Source organism: Giraffa tippelskirchi, chromosome 3 (genome assembly GCF_054371585.1).
Source record: "Giraffa tippelskirchi isolate mGirTip1 chromosome 3, T2T-mGirTip1v1.2.pri, whole genome shotgun sequence".
NCBI lineage: Eukaryota > Metazoa > Chordata > Mammalia > Artiodactyla > Giraffidae > Giraffa > Giraffa tippelskirchi.
Window position 1 is genome coordinate 130889877 of NC_137277.1, and position 21591 is coordinate 130911467.

The 21591-nt window shown below is 49.1% G+C and overlaps 1 protein-coding gene across 3 annotated transcripts in view; it reads left to right on the forward strand.

The window, feature by feature from the left end:
• The first annotated feature begins 669 nt into the window (after nucleotides 1-669).
• Nucleotides 670-21591, forward strand: part of STEAP3 (STEAP3 metalloreductase) — a 46126-nt gene continuing 25204 nt past the window's right edge. Inside the window, exons 1-2 of one of the 3 annotated variants that reach the window (XM_081575848.1) lie at nucleotides 670-749; nucleotides 4370-4489. In XM_081575848.1, the coding sequence (XP_081431974.1) occupies nucleotides 4426-4489 (64 nt within the window). In that variant the 5' untranslated portion in view covers nucleotides 670-749; nucleotides 4370-4425. The remainder of the gene's footprint in view (nucleotides 750-4369; nucleotides 4490-21591) is intronic. The other 2 variants (XM_081575849.1, XM_081575850.1) reach the window with 2 other exon arrangements.

The following is a 21591-nucleotide window of genomic DNA, read 5'->3' on the forward strand; positions in this document are numbered from 1 at the left end:
GTCTCAGGGCAGGGTGGTAGTTTCAAGCCCAGGAAGTCTAGATGGGGAGACTAACTACCTCCCAAGGTCCCTCCCCCCAGCTCCCAGGCCCTGGAAGTGAGGACTCTGAAGAAGGGTCAGAGGTCGGTGCTAAGGGTAGACCAGGGACAGAGGAGCAACGGAAGCACGGAGGCCTGGATGCAGCCTAGTGGAGGAGGGGGCCTCTGCTGCTGCGCCCCTTGCAGGATGGAAGGAAGCCAGGTTGAACTGGTGCCTTGGCGTCTTCTCACCTGTGTTAACGTGGCCTGCCACTTAACCTGGCATTATGAAATGGACGTGGATTTGAGGTGTCCCTCGGATGAAGGGAACCAGCCGGTCCCAGAAGTTACTCTGGACTCCAGACGCCCTGCTTGTCCGGGTTAAGAGTTGCCCACTTTAATGGGGGAGATAGAGGAGCAGTTCCGGAAGTTTAGGAATATTAGGCCGGGGAAGGGGAGGGTCGTTCGTCCCTGCCGCCCACCACCACTGCTGGAGCTGCAGGACCAGGGGGGGATCGAGGACCCTGCAGCTCCCCGATTGCGGCCCCGGGGGAGGTGGCCAAGCCGTATAAGCAGCAGCAGCAGCAGGCAGGCGGGCGGCCTCCTCCCCCGCAGGTCCGGCCCCGCTGGCGGGCGGGGCCCCGGGAGAGGAGGAGCCTCCGGGACGGGCCACCGCCTCCGCCGCCGCGGACCTTCTGCTGCCGCCGCTCGGAGCAGCGGCGGGCCCGAGAGGTGAGTGACCCTTCGCCCAGGTCGCCGCGGGGCTGCGCCCTGCCAGGGACCCCGGCCCCGGAGGCTGCCCCGTAGCCTCCTGAGCCTGGACCACCCCACGCATGCAGGAAACCTGGGCGACTGGGACCCAGCCACGTGTGCCCGGCGGCAGCGAACCCGGGTCCTGGGTCCTCCACTCCCTGTGTGCCTTCCTTCCCAACCTCGTGCGCCACCCGAGGTGGGCAGGGCCGGGTGCGCGCAGCGCCGGGGTCGGGACTGAAGGGACCGAGCTAATTCCCCGGGATGCTGCGTCCCGCGCCCCACCCCGCGGACCCGCCGAGTCCACAGGTCCCCTGTTCCCAGCTGCTCCCACCCACGGTCTCAGGGGAGCGCCGGAGCGGTGGGTGGGATCTTCTCGCCAGGCCTCGCAACCCTGTGGCTGCCCCGGGCGGGGCAGGCGGCAGGGGCGGGAGCTCCCGACCTTGACCAGGAAGAGGCTGGGCTGACCGGTGTCCTCTGCCCGCGGAGTTCTTGCCTGGCAAACTTACTGGTTTCCCCGAAATTGGGGGCAGGCTGCCCAGAGAGGCGTGGTTGGAACTTTGCTCACTCTGGGTTAGATGAAGGGGAGGGTACGACGAGTTAGTATGTCCTTTGAGGACCAGGAAGCTGGGTCCTCAGGGAAAATGCAGACAGGTCTTGTTGGAGCCCTGGCAGAGGACTCTGGGGAGAGGCCTCAGAGGTTTCCAAGGCCACCTCTGAGACACAGGCTGCAGATAGGGATCCTGGAAATACAGGGAAGTATGTCCATCAGAGTCCAGTGATGATATGATTAATAGCAGACATTTATTGTGCATTATCTATACCAGAATTCTTGCTTTGCACACAGTATTCCAGTTAATCCTCCATATGGGAAGGCACCATTATTATCTCATTTAAGATGGGGAAACTTAGCCTCAGGCAGCATGGGTATTTTATAAGGATACAGGAGTACCAAGTTGCAAAAGTAGGATTTGTACACAGATTTATCTGACCTGAGAGCCGAGAGGAGGCTGCTATTGGGAGAGATAGGCCATGCTCTCAGAGGATTGTGGCAGCCTGAAGAATCCCAGGCTAGGGGCCAGAAAATCCACAAGACCAAAGAGTCTTACCTGGGTGTGACCCTTGGTCACCTGCATGGTTTCTTAAAAATACAGATACCTAGGTCTTCCTTCTTGGCTCAGCGGTAAAGAATCCACCTGCCAGTGCAGGAGACATGGGTTAAATCCCTGGGTTGGAAAGATCCACTGGAGAAGGAAATGGCAACCCACTCCAGTATTCTTGTCTGGGAAATCCCATGGACAGAGAAGCCTGGCAGGCTACAGTCCATGGGGTCACAAAAGAGTCAGACACAAGTAAGTGACTAAACAACAAGGTCCTACCCACAGCTGGCCGAGTCCAATTCTGCAGAGTGAACCCCCCTAGCATCTTGTCAGGAGCACCTGGAGGGCTGAGACCGTATCTAAGTCATCTCTACCCTCATCTGTATCCCCAGTGGCCTCCAGAGGGGCCAGCTTGGAGCAGGTGCTTCTGTTACCAAGAACAAGTTCACTCTGCTCTCCACACAACATGCCAATTAACCGAGAGACAAGGTGTTGAGGCAAGGAATGCTTTATTTGGAAAGCTGGCTGACTGAGAAGATGGCAGACTAATATCTCCAACAAACCATCTTGTGGGGTCTGGATGCTAGGTTCTTTTATAGAACCAGAGAGAGAAGCAGTTAGGAACTAAGGCAAAAAAGCAGAATAGAGGCAATGAGGAAGTAAAGTAAAAAAGGCCATCAGTCTTGCAAAACATCTCTGGGAATGGCCAGCCTTGGGAAAGGGATATGCTATTCTCATCTTTCTTACAGCCATTCACTGGTGGACAGGGTCAGATCATCTCCCTCGGAGCTGAATAAGGACACTCTAGAGTAACAGTCAGGCAGAGGGACAGGGTTCTCTGAGGCAGGCCCTAACGTATGATTATAATAACAAAAGCGATGAAAAGCAAGTCAAAGAAATAGATCCAACATGGAGTCAATTGACTCTCCCCTACAACACTTAAGCAATGTCTGATGGATGAATGGACTCCGTGGGGGCAGGGGCTATCACTGGGATAGAAAAGTTTTCCGGAAGGAGGCCTTGAATGATGGACAAGTGGCCTCAGCCAGGCTTGGGAGAGGAAGGCCTGGAGTTGGTATGTGGTGACCCTGGCCTCAGAGTTTGCAGGGAGCTCAGGCCAGGCCGTTTGTTCATTGGAGGATTGGACAGACAGCCTCAAGCTTGTTGAGCTCCCCAGGATCAGGCCTGGTCACACGGGGACCATAGGTATGCCCTCTTTGGCCTAGACACGCCAAACAGATGAACTCCTCTCCCCTCCATGTTTTCTGTCCTTAACTTAGGGCCCTTCCCTTGTAGGATATATCAGAGTGTTGGGCAGGGCTTCAGATAGTTAAAAGGGGAAATGTAAGGACTAAAGTCCATAGCTGTAAACCTGAGCAGTGGAGTGGCTGACTGCAGAGGAGGGTGCCTGGCTTTGCAGTCATCACAGCCCTTTACCATGTGGCCTAAAGCACGGCCTCCGTTCTCTGAACCTGTTTCATCTATAAGACCTTGCTAAGGGCTTGGGACCTGATATTCCTATAAAACAGGAACAATAGTGCCTGCTGGGGGAGGATGCACTGTGTGATATTGCTGAGGTTTAGGAGTACAATAAATATCAGACCCCTTCCCATTCTCCCAGAGTTTAAGTGTGAAAAGCAGCTGGGAACCTTACATGCTCATTGCTCCTCTTGTCTGAACCCCTCAGTTCACTAGAGCGTGGTCTCCATGGTCCGCTTCTCTGTTGCAGACCTGGTCTTGAGCCCAGGCCTCAATTTAGTTTGGGTTACAGAACTTGGAGGTGGGAAGGCAAGGGGTGGGGACAAGGCACGCTAGGTGATTTTCAAACATTTGGGTACAGAAGTCTCAATTCCTCCTATCTGTGCCCCACAGCTGGGCCCACCTACCTGTCCAACCTGATCTGCCATTCCCAGTCCTCTGCATGTCAGCCCTTCATGCCCTTGGCATGCAGTGAGCACCACTTCATAACTGAAATGCAATCATCATCATAAGTGAATAGTCAGCTTCCCACGTGCCAAGCATGTTATAGGTGTGAGCACACTTGAACCTTCCAACTTTCCTATGAAATAGACAGTGCTATTCTCCCAGCCTTGTGACTGTCCCAAGAACACATGAGACTCCATTCTTTTAACACCAGATTTGTTCTCCTAACCACTGACTATAACTCCTTGTCCATATTTTGCCTAATTGTTTCTTCATTCAACATTTACTGAGCACTAACTTGATGTCAGGCACTCAGGACCTGCCTGGTTTGAGTCCCACTTCTAGCAGGATGAGTGTAGGTTGTCGTTAATAATCACACAAAAACCAACACACTCCACTTATTTCTGAATATGAGTGGGGGAACTGAGGCCCAGGTTCCACAGCTAATGCAAGCGAGCCAGGATTCAAAACCAGAGATGGCTCCTCCCTGAGCTGGAGGTATTGACCACTGCCCTGGCGGGATCAGTGGCTGCAAATTTATGCAGAATCACAAACCCCTGCATTGTCTCTTCAACCCAGAGCAAAAGATTTCGCCCGTCCTCAGGTATGGAACACTGTCACTGGAGAATTACCTGATGCTCAACTCTTTCCAGTCTGTCCTCATCAGTCACCATTGTCATCTAGCAAAACGTGCAACAGGTGAGCCCTAATTGGTCTGTAATCAGGCAGTAACTTCTCTCTCCCTCTTCTGCTTAATGAGATCCAGGTGAGGTCAAAGCACATAGCACATTTTTAAGCCTTTTAGAGCTATCCAATTAGGAGATTAAACTGTGAAAAATGCAGCCCCAAGACTATCAAATCAGTCAAGGTAAATGTAAAGGAGTTTATGGACTGGTGAATGGGCCTCCTAAGTCTTCCGTGGGGAGCAGGCTGTCTTGGCTCAAGTGCAGACAGCATGTTTCCCAGAGCCTGTGTGCCATCTGTGATGGGAGGACCCATGACTGTAGCAACCAGCGCTTCTGGTGGCTGTCAGGCTGTGGAAAGGGGAGGCCTGTGATTTGACTGGTGGGCTTGGGGAGGTGACAGCATGCCCTGCTGTTGGGGTGAAGGTCTCTCTGAAGGTGAATCACTCAGGGCTCACAGCTGAGGATGTTAAGGGGCTTCAGGTGGCCCTGTTAGATGTGCCCTCCAGGTAGATTTTGTGAAAGACAGGCTGGCCAAATACAGTGCCTGTGGAGTCACCCCAACAGGCCTTTTGAATCAAAGGGGTCTGTGCCAAGTCCAGGTGCCCAGCCAGACGTGTACATGGGTCAGTATTGCACAGATACAGTGGGGTGGGGGTCTGGCAAATGAGCCATGACCTGGTGTGGGGCTGAGCCTCTCCTAGAAGTCAGAGCAGGCCCTTTGTGGATGTCTGTAGAGATGGCTCCACACTGGCTGCAAATCAGGTGGCACCTGGAATTTTTAGGGAAGAAACAAGATGTGCTGAGCCAGGTGGCCAAGGGTTGTGATGAGAGTTCAGGGGGTTCGATCTGGGAAAGCCCTGCCCTCCTGGTGTTCCTAGATTGGAAGGCTGGAGGCTGGAGATCTGACTGCTCTGTGAGTTCTGGCTTGGCAGCATTTGTCCTCTCATAATTTTGCTGTGGACTTCCCTTGTGGCTCAAACGGTAAAGAATCTGCCTGCAATGCAGGAGATGAGGGTTTCATTCCTGGGTCAGGAAGATCCCCTGGAGAAGGAAATGATAACCTGCTCCAGTATTCTTGCCTGGGAAATCTCATAGACAGAGGAACCTGGCGGGCTACAGTCCATGGAGTCACAAAGAGTCAGACATGACAGAGCAACTAATCAACAACAAAGTTTTGCTACAGTTCTTCTAGAACATTCTGATCTAGCAGCATGTGAAGGGAGGGGGAATCACAACATTGGGGGAGCTCAGGACACAACTAGGGGCTTGGGGAGAACCCCAGGGGATAGGGCATCAAAGCTGGAACCATGGGGGTGCTGCTCATGCCTAGAGCTCACGCCTGGAGGGTTTGCTTTCAGAAGGAAGTGTGGTTTCCTGACAGGGCAGCTTCTCCAAGGGGCTGTGTAGGTACACAGGAGTGAAGAGCCCTCAGGGAACTTACAGTCAACTGGGAAGCCAAATGAGGATACAAAATGCTCCTAGGCAGCAGAAGGGAAAGAGTCCAGGGCTGCATGTGGCCGGTGGCCCACAGTGGAACACAGGCCATGCGTACAAAATAGCAGTTCTAAGGTGTAGGTTTGAGAGCTTTCATTCTTACTGTTTTATTTAACCGTCAGAACAGAGAAGGAAAGTAGCCTGCCCAGGATCACATAGCTGATACATGGTCAAACCTGAATTCACACGTAGATCTGTCTAACTAGATCCCCCATGAGGACCGCTGCTTCTGTATTCAAAATGAGGGAGATGGGTGGGGGGCTGTGGGGAAGCCTGGAGGTGTCTTGCATGCCCAAGGGTTCAGGCTAGATCTTCAGGGAAGAGGAGTGTGAATGGACAGGAGGATGTGAAGACTTCAGGTGGAGGTGACAGCACTGGCAGAAGAGGGGAGCAGTGAGGACTGGAAGGAGGGGTGGCAGATGAGTTGAGCAGAGGAAAGTCAGTCTGTACATTGCTGGGTCTAGGCTGGACTCTGAAGACATTCCACAATGCCCCTCCCTGCCCACAGGGTGAGACAGAGGAGCCTTAGCAGAGAACCATGCAGGCCCTGACCTGTTGCTGGTAATAAGAGTAAACCTGTCTGGAGACCAGGGTGTGTATTCTGGTCATCAAAGGCCCAGATGCCCATGGTTCCTCAGAGCTAGTTTCCAAAAATCACCAGTTTTCCAAGTTGAAAACAATTAAAAGTACTTGTCATAAGACTAAACTTGGCATAATTTACTTCAATGATACAAAAGCTTCCACACCTCTGGCCTCCGCCTGTGCTGTTGGTGTGGCATGGCCTCCAGGGTCACTGCACAGGCAGGCCTTCCCTGTCCAGGCTTTGTCCTCTGGACAGTATTGTCTTTCTGTTCATCCTTCTGTCTGTCTCTCTGTCTGGCTCCCCACCGGAGAGAGGCACCAACTAGCTAGTAAAGACGACTGTGAAGCCTTGTTGGCACCGAATGTAGAGAGAATTATCACTAAGCCAATGACAACCACAGCGATTGCGATAAATTACCCCCTGCAGCAATTGGTAAATTGCCATTTTCTGCAGCCATTACGTTTGGCTTTGTATCTGAGAAGTAAAGGCATCTCTCTCTCTCTCACACACACACACTCCTGTGGTGAGGCAGTCTGCCCTGCGATGGATGACATTTATTCATTTTATGTATCCTGGGTTCTGCTGGCTGTCCTGCCTCAGTTCCTGTAGCAAAGAGACTTGAGTCTGAGCCACTAATTATCACCAGTGAGGTTTCCTCCCTAAACAGGAAGTATCAAGCCAGAGCCACTCGCTCGCAGTGCACTCTGAAACCAAGCATCAGTCACTACCCCATCCACTCCCTGTAGCCGGGAACCAGAGTGCAGGCTGAGGCGGTGGCAGCCCGGCTGTCCAAGCCCCTGGCAGTCCCACGCCTTCTGAGCATCCGCCTGAGTTCTGTCTTCCAGGCCAAAGTCAGGCAGCTTAGAGGTCAGGGGGAGACCCCAGGGAGAACAGGTGGCCAGATCACAGTAGGGCTGTCAAGGGACGCGTGCATCAGACCCTCGCATCGGCTTGTCGTGGGTGAGTCTGGTTATAGGGTGCAGAGCCACATGACCTGGGAAGCATGTGGGGCTCTCTCTCCAGCACTTCCAGTCCTGGTCTGCTTACGTGTACCCCAGTATCTCGGGGATCCCCTGTTTTAGAGCTGCCACCAAAGAGCACCATCTGGTGATGTTCTTCCCAAAATGGGAAATCTTATCATCTGCACATTAAGTCAGAAACCTTTTCAAGTAAAGGGTTCAAGGATTTATCATATACAATGCCTTCAGTTAATGTGAGCACTGGCTTTGTGGGTTCTGGTGTGTTAAAAAAAAAATGGTTAATGTTTATGACATATTTCTGTGGAAGGCAGGTTCATTTGGGAATTGTAAATTTTACTTATTAGTAACCACTTCTGGGTCGGTTTATCAGAGAACTGCTGCTGTAAGTAGTCAAACAGGATTTTTTTAGAATGTTTCAAAAATCTAAATGTTTGTAAAAAGCCCTATGTATTATTCATTCACTTCTATTTTGCAAGCGGTGTGGTGATAAACCTTTCTGTCCAACCAAACTTGCATATATGTGTCTTTGTGTGTGTACAGGGTTGTGTGTGTATGCATGTGCATGCACCCCTGCTTTCTGTTATTCTCTTCTGTAGGAACTTCTCAGCCTTCCTTTTAAAAATATAATGATTTTTTAATGATGTCTAAATAATGATTCCAGGCAGTATTACAAGAAATATAATAGTAAAATGTTTGTTAGAGTCCATCAGAAAGGGAAAATGCTCGCAGAAAAAAAATAGAAATGCACCAATTAGATGTGTGTCTGTGACCCAGCTTTTAAACCTGTATTTGAGATGGCATCTTCTATGCTGTCTCCTGTCAGGTCAGCTGTGGGGGCTTGGGGGGGGGGGCAACTGGACACAGGTAGCACCTCCTTCTTGCCCCCTGGACCCCTCAGCCTGAGATCAGGGAGGGAGGGCCGGTGCTGCTGTGGTTTAGAATCTAGGACAGAGGGCAGCCCTGGATTTGCAGAAACAACTTGAGAATGAGAGGTTGGAAAGTGTGAGTTTGGGCAGCTCAGCTGGGCGGAGGGAGAGCAGAGAGGAAGCCAAGACCACCTCAAAGCCCCTTGTAGACCAGATGACTGGCTCACGCCCATGTCCATGAGCAGCACTGGATGGGGCTAGGGCAAGAGCTATCTAGGAGCCTTCAGAAAGTCCTAACTTGACCTCAGTTTTCTCATCTGTGAAATGGAAGCAGTGATACCCTTAGTGTACAAGTCCACAGTTAAAGTCTGTCCACCATGTGAGTCAGACCCCACATCATCCTCTCTTCTTTGACTCCGATTGTTGCTGATGTGACATGTGCCAGACACTTGCAGGTACTGGGCTGTGACCTCCCAGCTGCATCTCAGTAGGGAAGGGCTGGCGGACCTCATAGCTCCGGGGAGACCAGGATTTCTACATGACGTGGCTTTAGGGGCAGTCATGTGGAGGGAAGGAGGAACTAGGCGACTTCCCAGAAAACCGTATCTATTTGCATAACAAGTAGCTGGCTTGGTACTTAGATTGTCTCTCAGATTTATAAAATGGGAAAGATTTTGTAGGAGCTGTTATTCACTTTACCAGACTGGGAAATGAGAATTATTCATATCAAAGTGTATTCATTTTAATATTAACATTAGCACATGGGGAAGGGCAATGGAGATTTAAGGAGGCTGGACACTCCACCACCATCCACCCTTTGGGCCCCTCAGAGAAAGTTCCTACCATTATATGCTGGTTCCATCCTGTCAACATGCTGCAGGGGGCCAAGGGGACCAGGGGAGGGAGGTTAATCCTAACTCGAAGAAGAGGTAGGGTGAGGGCTTCGTAGAGGACTGGCCTTTCTGCTGGACCTTGAATTTTGTCATTTGGAAGGAAAAGACTTTTAGGCACAGAGATTAAGTCTATGACTTGATCAGGAAAAAGCATAAGGAAGGATGACCAGAGTCAAGACCATAGGCCAGGTGGGTCTAGATTGGGAAAAGCCAAGGAATTCATCTGCAAGAAGCCACAGCTGGGCCTCACCTGCTCCAGGAACTCTTCCCTGATGGAGACTGGGCAGATCGCTCTTAATGGTTGCTACCTCCTGGCTCAGAGATTCATGGACCCTGGAGCCATTGGCCCAGCATCCCTGAAGCCTCCTTCCCTGGGTTTGTCCTTACCAGGCTGCACCCTGATGTCCCTCAGATGTGGTGCTTGATTTGCTACTTTGGCCAGAGTTGCATGAGCCGAACTGCCTCATTCTGTTTCTTTGCAGTGTGTGAATGCATTTGTCTTCGGAAATGACAAAGACATTCCCCTTTCCTGCTTCCTGGAAAAGGTGGCCCATCAGCTGGGCAAAGCCAGGAAACATACACCCCAAACCCAAGAATCTGGCCACGTGAGACAGGCTGAGCTGCTTGGCAGAAGTCTGGGGACCTGCCCCTTTCCCTTCCTCTATCCTCCCCAGGGGCAGGGGAGCCCCCAGAGCTAGGTGGGCCCATTTCTGGATATGCATTTGTCTTCTGTGTTACTAAGTTCATCAAACAGTAAAATGTCTGGCCAGTTCTAACAGTATGACCAAGCTACAGTAGGAATTCGAAACTCATCATATGATTTAATCCCCTCTGGGTTGAGGAGGACCCCAGCTAGGTTCTGGGGTGAACAGCCAGGGCTCACTCCCAAGCACATTCTGCCCTCAGGCACAGAATCTAGCAGTTAAGTCATCCAGACCACAAACATTGATTGAGCACCTACATGGTGCTAGGCCCCCAGACCAGGTGCTAGAGACACAGAAATGAGTCCAAAGTGGCCCCTAGTCTGGTGCGGTGATAGACAAGCAAACCGGTATATGTAGTCAATGGTAATGTGACGAGTGCAGACTGCGTCACAGAGCACAAGGTCCCCTCTATCCTTCAGGGCCCAGGAGGAAGCCAGGAGGTGCTCCCAGTACTGCCTAGGCCAGTTTTTTGAGTTCTCAGAGACTTCTAACAAAAGTCAGAGTTCTGTGTGGATCTGGCCTGTGGCAGGTGGTTGGGATGGGGTGGCGTGACAACCATCCCTACACAGAGCAGCTGGAGAGTGGAGGCTGAGTCCCACTATCCCTAAAGTCCCACTGTCCCTAAGAGTTCAGAGGCAGAGGCCCCTGAGGGTCAGGGTCAGGCACCCCAGAGGCTTCCTGGAAAAGGTGGCCCATCAGCTGGGCAAAGCCAGGAAACATACACCCCAAACCCAAGAATCTGGCCATGTGAGACAGGCTGAGCTGCTTGGCAGAAGTCTGGGGACCTGCCCCTTTCCCTTTCTCTATCCTCCCCAGGGGCAGGGGAGCCCCCAGAGCTAGGTGGGCCCATTTCTGGATGTGCAAATGTGCATCCCGGCAAGGGGAAAGGGCAGAGGGAGCAACCAGCCACAAGACCCATCTGGCCCCAGGAGTTGCAGCACCGTGTCCCTGGAAAGTGAGAAGCCATTCAACCCCCATCGCTGAGGCGGCAGATTCAGTTGCCACTGCCTGACAGCCTCCAACCTGGCTGGCTTAACCGGTCCATAGGGAGCTGGCTGCCTCCACATGCCAGCACCCTGACCTCACTGGGCAGAGGCCAGTGTTCCTCTCTGGCTCCCACAGTGCTGGGCACGCCCTCATTCAAGCACTTTTCTCCTGGCTGCAGGGTGTAGCCAGCCTTTCCCCTAAGAGCCTCAAGTGGACAAACCATCTTTTTAGCCACCTGCCAGGACACCTGGAGAAGGAAATGGGAACCCACTCCAGTATTCTTGCCTGGAGAATCCTGCTGTCTATGCACAGAGTCGGACTCGACTGAGGCAACTTAGCGTGCATGCATGCATTGGAGAAGGAAATGGCAACCCACTCCAGTATTCTTGCCTGGAGAATCCTGCCGTCTATGGGGTCACACAGAGTCGGACACGACTGAAGCAATATAGCAGCAGCAGCAGCCAGAACACCTGCTGGGTAAGCAGTGGGTATTCAGGGAATAACGAATGAAATTTTTCAGACCAGGGTTGGCAGGACCAATCTTTACGTAAAACTACACAGGATGTGCACTGCACAACTCCAGAGGGAACTGTTCACATGGATCACAATGTAAATGGTGCCCCTGGGGTTGTGTAGCACAGGGCCCCTAGCTAGCATCTTCCCTGCTTTGCGCCACTGGCCTTGGTGGTGACCACCGGGACGTCCTCCCTCCTCCTTGCAAGCAGCACTGACCACCCTCCTGCCTCTGTGCTGACGGTGGGTAGTGATGAACTGTGCCAGTGAGCATTTCCTCCAGGCCTGGCTGTCAAATCCTAGAGAAAGAATACATGGATATGGATATGACTTCAGACCATCTGAATTCTTGGTCCTTCAGGAAACTAAGTCTTCTGGGGAGATCACCCCAGTTGATGTGTTGGGGGCTCCTGAGTCCACAGGATCTGTGTGGTCTCCTGGTTTTACTACTCTTTTCTCCCTCAGCCTGCAGTGGGCCTGGTGACCTACACACAGGATGGGGAGGGGGCCATGGGAGAAGTTTGCCTGGAGGGTTTGCCTCATTGGCTGAGTGGGCAATGCCACCATAGCCTTGACCGCCTTCTCCTTACCAGAAAGAGCCAGCTTTGGGAGGCCATAGTGTGTGTAGGGATGGGGCGCACCTGGCCCTCAAGACTGAGAGGAGTATAAGCAGAGTTACTGATACCAGGGGCCCCAGGGGTCAGGGAGGCTTTATGAAGGAGGTGGCCTAAAGGCTGTGCCTGACTATAAGAATTCAAGGAAGAAGTCATATCTGGAGTGGTTCTTACATGCAAGTGATTCATTAATTCACTCGCCCCTCACACAGATCTTTTGTGAGCATCTGCTGCAGTGTTTTCAGCCTGTGGTCCTAGGACCAGCAGCATCAAAAATCCTGGGGATGCAGCCCAGCAGTAGGGTTTTTTTTTTCTTTCTTTCTTTATTTGGCTGTGTGCCACTTGGGATCATTTGTTGCAGAGCACAGACTCTCTAGTTGTAGTGTGCAGGCTCAGTAGTTGCAGCTCCTGGGTTTAGTTCCTCCGTGGCATGTGGGATCTTAGTTCCCCTGACCAGGGATTGAACTCGCGTCCTCTGCTTGAAAGACTGATTTTTAACCACTGGGCCACCAGGGAAGTCCTGCCCAGCAGTATGTTTTTATTTTTTTTAATATATATATAATTTAATTAATTTATTTATTTTTGACCATGCTAGGCCTTCGTTGTTTCACTGCCTTTTCCGTAGTTGTGGTGCATGGGCTGCTCATTGCAGCGGTTTCTCACTGAGGAGCACAGGCTCTAGGGCTCAGGCTTCAGTAATTGCAGCACGTGGGCTCAGTAGTTGCAGAATATGGGCTTAGTTGCTCCACGGCATATGGGATCTTCCTGGATCAGGGGTTGAAACCCATGTTCCCTGCATTGGCAGGCAGACTCTTCACCATGGAGCCACCAGGGAAATCCCACCCAGCAGTATGTTTTACCAAGCCCTCCAGAAGACTCCAGGCTTGACCTAATACATGCTAGGCACTGGGCTAAGTGCTGCGATTACAGAAGTGAATTTGACTGTTCTTGCCCTTGGAGTCTGGGAAGGACAAAGGCAGGAAGGAGAGATCCTGTCAGTGCAAAAGGGCTGGTCTCAAAGAGCATGAAGGCAGAGTGGCTGCTGGTGGGGTTTGATCTAGGAGCTGGGGTTGCTGGTAAGGAAGGGTGGCCTGTCAACACCAGTGGCATGAGGACCATCCCTGGCAGGGAGCCTGGTGCTGGGACTAGCAAAGCCCGGTCCCAGACCACCCTTGGTGCCCTGCCCCTGACCGCCAGCCTCTCTCCACTGTACCCCTTCCTGTTCGACCACCCCTTGTTACCTCTTCCTGAGCCCCAAAGAGCAGCATGACTTTTCCTCCAATTGTCTTAGTGAGAAGTGTGTGCAGATATCCAGACCATTATCTCAGAGCGTATTTTTAGAAAATTTTAGAGTAAAATTTTCCATTCAGCAGAGAACATCATTTATTGATTTAGGTGCATTTATTTCTGCTTTACACAGATCAAAGGTTTTTAAAAATCCTAGGCAGAGAGGAACAACATGAAACTCGTGTGAGTTTTAACAGGCTCGGATCGTGGCACTTTGCTACCTCCTATAATCCTTACTATGTTTCATTAAAGTAAGTGACATTACTCCATTGTACAGATGAAGAAACTGAGGCTTAGAGAGGTAAAGTGACTTGCCAGGGCCACCCAGCTCGTAAGTGCTGCAGCTGAAATATGACTCCATAACTGCCTGTGTTCTTGCTGGCCCACTTTTCATCTTCCTAAGGCGACTGATCCTGAGTAAATCCAGATGTTTTAGGAGACCACATTCTGCTAGGCAACCTCCCAATGACCACTGATGGCTCTCAGGGGCCGATCTTCTGCCTAATTAAGGAAGGGATGAGTTTGGTGGGGAAAGATGAATGTATTGGACCTAATGCAGGCAGATTGGCAGCTGTGTGCTAGTTTCCAGCCGTAGGTCCTTATATAAATCCTCAGCCACTTGGATGAGGAGCAGATGATGCCTGCCTGTCCCCTCTCACTGGAACACACGTGCCCTATTTGCTGACCCATCCCGGGAGCTGGTAAGTGAGCCTCAGGCCTCAGCACCCTTCCTTGAAGGTCATCTACTGTGGCTCTGGAACAGCTGTGAGGACATGAGTTAGAATGCAGAGAAGTAGCTGTGTGGGCAAAAGCTGCAAGGCCCACTCAAAAGCCAAGAGGGCTGTTTAGCCCATGGTACCATCTGCCTTTGGGACTTCCGAGGTGGCTGAGTGGTAAAGAATCCTCCTGCAATGTGGGAGACATGGGTTCGATCCCTGGGTCAGGAAGATCCCCTGGAGAAGGAAATGGCAACTCACTTCAGTATTCTTGCCTAGGAAATTCCATGGACAGAGGAGTCTGGTGGGCTACAGCCCATGGGGACGCAGAGAATCAGACACAACTGAGCAACTAAACAAGAGCAACAACCATCTCCCCTACAGCAATAGTTAATAGTGTTGATTACATAAGCGTCACTTTTCTAGAGGTCCTGGGGTTAAGAAACCTCAAATTTTGGAAAAAACTAGGAGATAACTTGGGAAGGTTGCAGAATCACCAACACTGATGTCACAAAATCCATGCATTAACTCATGAGGAGTCCTTAAACTCTCACCAAAGCATGTTTGCTCTTAGTTTATACATAGTAAAAATGTGTAGTGTCTCAGGTTTTTTTGTAATAACTTTATTTTTTGTAATATTTTTATTCATGTACTGTATAATTCATCCATTTAAAGTAAGCCACCCAGAGGTTTTTAGTATATGCACAGAGCTGTACACCCATCACCACAATCAATTTTAGAACATTTTCATCACTCCAAAAAGAAACCCTGTACCAGTGAGCAGTCACTCTTCATTTTTCCCAACTCCTCCCCCCATCCTTAGTTCCTGGCAGCCTCTCATTTACTTTCTGTCTCTGTAGACTTGCCTGTTTCTAGGCATTTCATATAAATGGAATCATACAATATGTGGCCTTTTGAGACTGGTTCCTTTCATTTAACATAATATTCTCAAAGTTCATAATGTTGTAGTTTGTATTAGTACTTTATTCCTTTTTATTATGAATGTTATTCCATTGTGTGCATGAACCACATTTTGTTTATGCATTCATGACTGGTGGTCATTGGGTTGTTTCCACTTTGGGGTTATTGTGAATATGCTACTGGGAACCCTGGTGCACACATGTTTGTGTGTATGTATGCTTTCATTTTTCTAGAGTATCTGTGTTCCTAGAAGTGGGATTGCTGGAGTATATAGAAACTCTATGTTTAAATTTTTGAGGAACTTCCAGACTTTCTTCTCCAGTGGCTGTACCACTTAACTTTCACAATAGCAGTGGATGTAGGTTTTGATTTCTCTATATCCCCACCAACACTTTTTATCTTTGTCTCTCTTTTTTTGGTTAAGCCATCCTAGTGGGTATAAACTGATATCTCATGGTTTTCTTGATAATTTGCATTTTCTTGGGGGCTGATCATGTTGAGCATCTTTTTGTGTGCTTCTTGAAAACCAGTTAATCTTCTTTGGAGAAATGTCTACTCAAATCCTTTGCCCAATTTTATATAGGTTGTCTTTTTAATATTGAGTTGTAAGAGTTCTTTACATATTTAGAAACAAGTCCCTCATCAGATATATGGCTTCCAAAATTGCTCTCTCATTCTGTGGGTTGTCCTTTCACTTTCTTGATAGTGTGTCGTCTGTATTTCTTGTCCACAGCCAACTAGCAGGATCTGGGAGGGCTTTAATTAAGAGGCAAGCGGGCTGACAGCTCTGATAAATGTCCTGCCAGTGAGTGAGGAGAGAAGCCTATAACACAGTTCTATAAAAGCAAGATGAGACTCAAGAACATCCCTTCTTGCAGCTCTGGTTGATCTCTGGGTTCTGGGTGAGGGTGTGCTTGCCTTCTCTTGAAACAGGCACCACATTTTGGAAGGATTTCTGCCCTCAAAGGACAAATAGAGTAAGTTTTGAGGCTGAAAGCTCCTGTGACATGTATCTCTAGTCACAACTATGCATAGAACATCTGCAATGTGTCAGGCACAAGGCTGGGTTTTAAAAGTTGGGCCATGGAACAAGCATGGTGATCTCTACCTTCCCATAGTTGACTGGGGCAAGGCATGGGGACACCAACAGACAAGGACCTAGAGAAGCCCCCTAGGTCCCTAACCACAGGCAAAGTCCCAGGTGTGTACCATGCTCAACTACCCCATGCCCACTGAGGGAAGCCAGGCAGACCTCCATCATTTCACAGATGAGGCAACTGAAGGAACTTATCCAGTGTCTACTGGTGAGGAAATTGTCAGGATGGAACCTAGAGTTCCAGCCTCTGAGAGCCATGCTCTTCATCTCTATGGCTTTTTAGGTGTTTTTTTTTTTTTTTTTAAAGTTCTGGGCAAGAATTTGCATTTTCATTTATGTCTTGCCAACTCCCGGGTGCTGGCTGTGGGCACATACTCCCTTTGCCCCAGGGCCACGAGCTATCTGTGGATCCCTGCTCTTCAGCTCCTGGGCCTTTTCTTACACAGGCTCATCTTTCTAGAAGGCTTTTGTGAGCTCACTTGCATATCTTTCAAGGCTCAGCTCAGGCCCACCTCCTGCAGGAAGCTGCCCAGCTGCCCTGTCTGTAGGCAGGGTCCTTTCCCAGGAGACCGTGTTCAGTTGCATCTTGTGCCTGTCACTCCGTGGGGACCCCAGTGTCTGGAGGGTGTGAACTTCCCCAGGGGTTGTCAGAGATCATCCTTGGGAGTGGGAAGAAAACTTAGAGCTTCTGTTTGTATTTAAATTTTTAGCCTTATCTCTTTACATTTATGTGTGTTTATATATGATTTATTCTGTATATAACATTAGAGTGCACAAATCATACTAAAATATACTTAATTTATAAATAAATAGAGCAGTTCTGGTTTGATCCCTGGGTCGGGAGATCACCTGGAGGAGGGCATGGCAACCCACTCCAGTATTCTTGCCTGGAGAAGCCCATGGACAGAGGAGCCTGGCAGGCTACAGTCCATGGGGTCACAAAGAGTCAGACATGACTGAAGTGATTTAGCACAGCACATACATAGAATTACAGGAATGTGTGCCCCCCAGATTTAATGTTAAAATTTAAAAATAAAGCTTGAACACAACTGTGGGCCACTTGAGGGCAAGAATTGTACCATATTCCTCTTTCAGTCCATGAGGCCAGAAATGTTAGCTAAGTTAGCCTCTGCCCTGGAGGTGGAGGGGGTGGCATCCCAGGTGGCCTGCAGACCCTCCAGCTAGAGGGTGCCAAGCTGGCACCCCCGCCACCACCCACATCCAACCCCAAAGCAACGCCTTCGTGGCTGCAGCCTGCTCCAACCCCTGGGGTCTGATGGGTATGTGCCGCCCTTGTAGAAGGGGCTGCAGCGCTGTCCATGCCCTGACTGCCCACCTCTGAAGGCCTGTCCGAGAGCAGACAGAAGCTGGCAGGCAGGCCTGTGGGCCAGGCCTGGCTCCCAGCCACAAATAACCCATGTTATGGCCCTGCCGGGAAGGAAGAGAGGCCCAGCAAGCAGGGCAGAGACCCAGAAGGAACTGGGAACTGTGGTTTGTGCCATTTCCTGCACAACCGGGCCTACATGTCATTTTGTCCACAGTTTGAGAGGGGGAGGCGGGCAGGTATATGTATGCAGGCAGCAGGCCCCAGCTGCCCCGACCCAGCTGCAAATTGATCCCCTCCCTTCCACCTCCCCCAGATCTGTAAATAGAATAGCAGGGAAGCCAGGGCCCAGGCAGTGTTAGGCCCTCTCACCTTTGGGTCACATGCACAGGCAACAGGGGCTCTGCTAGACTTTTGAGGCCTCCAGGATCCTACCACATGTCCTGCCCTTGCCAGCATCATGCCAGCTGCAGGCCTCAAGCTGGGCACTGGGAGGGCCGAAGAATTTTGAAAGGCCCATGAAGCACTTCAGAGGATAGTACACATGGATACACACACACACACACACACACACACACACACACACACACACACACACACACACACACACACACACACACACACACACACACACACACACACACACACACACACACACACACACACACACACACACACACACACACACACACACACACACACACACACACACACACACACACACACACACACACACACACACACACACGTACACATAGCACCAGTCAGAGAAGGTGGCTCTGAGCTCTTGTTAACTAATTTCACTCTCACAACAGTCCTTGGAGAAAAATAGAATTTGTGTCCCCATTTTAAAGGTGAGAGGACTAAAGTGCAGAAGCACCTGGGTAGTGAGCAATGGGTGTGGCTATGATCAGAACCTAGCACCTCTGCCCAGGTGGCTGGCGTTTTCCTGTCCCAAGGACCAAATTTTGGTAGCAAGAAGCACTTTGGAGGTGTTTCATGTTTAATAGATCCCTAGATGTTCCAATGTCTCAGGGTCAGTTCAGGCAAAAACTGGGACCAGCCCCAGGTCCCCCAGTCTGGGGCTGTGGCTTCCCTCAGCTTCAGCTGCGTCACCTCAGATCCCTGACGGGAAGCAAATACAAATGAGGTTCTGAGCAGTGAAGTTTGAGTGCCAGCCCTGAACACTTCCTCCCACCTCGTGATGCTAAGTCTGGGGATAAACACAGACAGGACTCCAAGTCCAGGTCTCACTGACTTCTCTTTGGGCTGGTTCATGTTTACTGTGAGGCTGTAGATCACTCGGGGCTCTTCAAGGGCCAGCAGAGGCTGTGTGTGCCATGAAGTTGTCATTGGCTGCCCCTTTGGAAGCCCTATCCCTTCTTTCCCTGCATCACCCAACACACACACACAGACACTCACAGTTATAAACCATTGGAGAGTGGGGAGCATCTCTTACTCATCTTTATGCTCCTAAGAGTGTTCAGCACGTGGTAGTTGCTCAGGAGATGGGAAGAAGAGGAGAGCAAAGCCAGAGGAGAGGCTTCTGTTCACGAGGGGACCTGCTTGGGATCCTCCAAATCATTGGTAAACATGAAGGTGACCTGGAGGCCTCAGCGTGGTGACTCTCCCTCCCGTAGGAACAAAGCCTTCTCTGGCACCGGTGTCTCCAGGTGGCTGGGGCAGGGACTGGGGAGACCCCAGGGTACCTGTCCCAGCCCCGACTGGCCATAGGGAAGGCTGGAGTCCCTAGGGAGGGATGTACAGTTATCTTGGCCCAAATCCCTGATGCTAGCCTGGAAATCTAAGGCTGACTGCAAAGCCCCTGTCACCACCCACCCCTCTTCCCCAGGTGCAGAGGCACTGGCGGGGTCACTGCTTCCTTCCAGCACCTCATCCCTGCTGCTGGCACCCAGGGTCTGCTTCATCACCAGAGCCGCCGTCCACCCAGTGCTGGCTTGAGTGCTGAGAGAGCACTGCTCTGGATGCTTGACACATACTGGTTTCTTCATTCCTACAACCCCCCTATAATGTGTGCCATTATCAATTGTAATGATATCAAGTCACCATAATGTTCATTAGATCTCCCAAACATACTCATAAACTGAAAGTTTCTACCCTTTGACCAGTATCTCCCCATCTCTCCTGGTCACCAGTCTACTCTGTACTTCTAAGTTGGGGTTTTTCAGAACCACATATAAGTGGGGTCATGCAGTATTTGTCTTCTGTATTTGGTTTATTCCACTTAGCATAATATCCTCCAGGTTCATTATGTTGATGCAAATATCAAGATTTCCTTCTTTTTTTTTAAGATGGAATAATATTCCATTGTACTCATACACCATATTTTCATTATCCATTCATCCACGGACAGACACTGAGGTTGTTTCCATATCTTGTCTACTATGAATTATGCTGCAATAAACATGGGGTACAGATCTCTCCAAGATAGTGATTTTATTTCCTTTGGTAAATATTCAGTAGTAGTTTGCTGGATCATATGGCAGTTCTATTTTTAATATTTTGAGGAGTCACTGCACTGTTTTCCACAATGGCTATACGAATTTACATTCCCACTAGCAGTGCACAAGGGTTCTCTTTTCTCTACATGTGTGCCAACACTTACTAGCTTTTGACTTTTTGACACTAGTCATCCTAACAGGTGTGAGGTTTTGATTTACATTTTCCTGATTAGTGATGTTAAGTATCTTTTTATATATTTGCTGACCATTTGTATGTCTTCCTTAGCAAAATGTCTGTTAATTCCTTTGCATTTTTAATTGGATTACTTGGGTTTTTACTATTGAGTTGTATGATTTCTTTAAATATTTTAGAAACTAACCCCTTATTGGATACATGATTTACAAATGTTTTCTTCCATTCCATAGATTACCTTTTCATATTGTTGACTGTTTATTTTTCCTTTGCTGTGCAAAAGCTTTTTAGTTTGATGTAGTCAAACTAAACTTGTTTGTTTTTACTTTTGATCTTCGTACTTTTGGTGTCAAACCTAAAGGAAGTCATTGACAAGACCAATGTCAAGGAGCTTTTTCCCAAGTTTTTTTCTAGGACAGTAATATAGTTTCACATCTTTTTTTTTTTTTTTTTTTTTTAGTGTAAGTCTTTAATCCATTTTGAGTTGATTTTTGTGTATGATATGCGATATGGGTCCACTTTCATTCTTTTCCATGAGGATGTCCAGTTTTTCCAATGCCATTTATTGAAGAGATTGTCATTTCCCTATTGCGTATTCTTGACCATATATGCATGGGTTTATTTCTGGGTTGGCTATTCTGTTTTGGTTTATGTCTGTTTTATGTCAGTAATATATTGTTTTGATTACTAAAGCTTTGTAATATAATTTGAAATCAGGAAGTATGCTTCCAGCTTTGTTCTTCTTGCTCAAGATTACTTTAGTTATTTGGGATCTTTTGTGGTTCTGTATGAATCTTAGTATTTTTTTTTCTATATCTGAAAAATGTCATTGAAATTTTTATATAGATAGCTATGAATCCGAATGTCTTTTCATTTATTCCCATCTTCTTCAATTTCTTTCATCAGTGTCTCATAGTTTTAAGTGTACAGATCTTTCCCCTCCTTGGTTAGATTTATTCCAAAGTATTTTATTCTTTTAAAAAAATATTTATTTATTTGTTTTATTTGGCTGCATTGGGCCTTAGTTGCAGCACACATGGGATCTTTTGTTGTGGCAAACCGGCTTAGCTGCCCCAAGGCATGTGGGATCCTAGTTCTCTGACCAGGGATCAAACTAGCACCCCCTGCATTGAAAGGCAGATTCTTACCCACTGAACCACCAGGTAAGTCCTTTTTAATGGTACTGTATGGGATTGCTTAGTGAATTTCTTTTTCAGATAGTTCATTGTTGGTATATATACAGCTTATTTTTGCATGTTGATTTTGTATCCTGCAGCTTCACTGGATTAATTTCTTAGTTTTAATAGTTTTTTGCTGGTGTCTTTAGAGTTTTCTATATATAAGATCATGTCAACTGCAAAGAAAGACAATTTTATTTCTTCCTTACCAATCTGGATGTCTTTTGTTCTTTTTCTTGTCTGATTGCTCTAACTAGGACTTCCACTACTATGTTGAATAGAAGTGGCCAGGAGTGGGCATCCT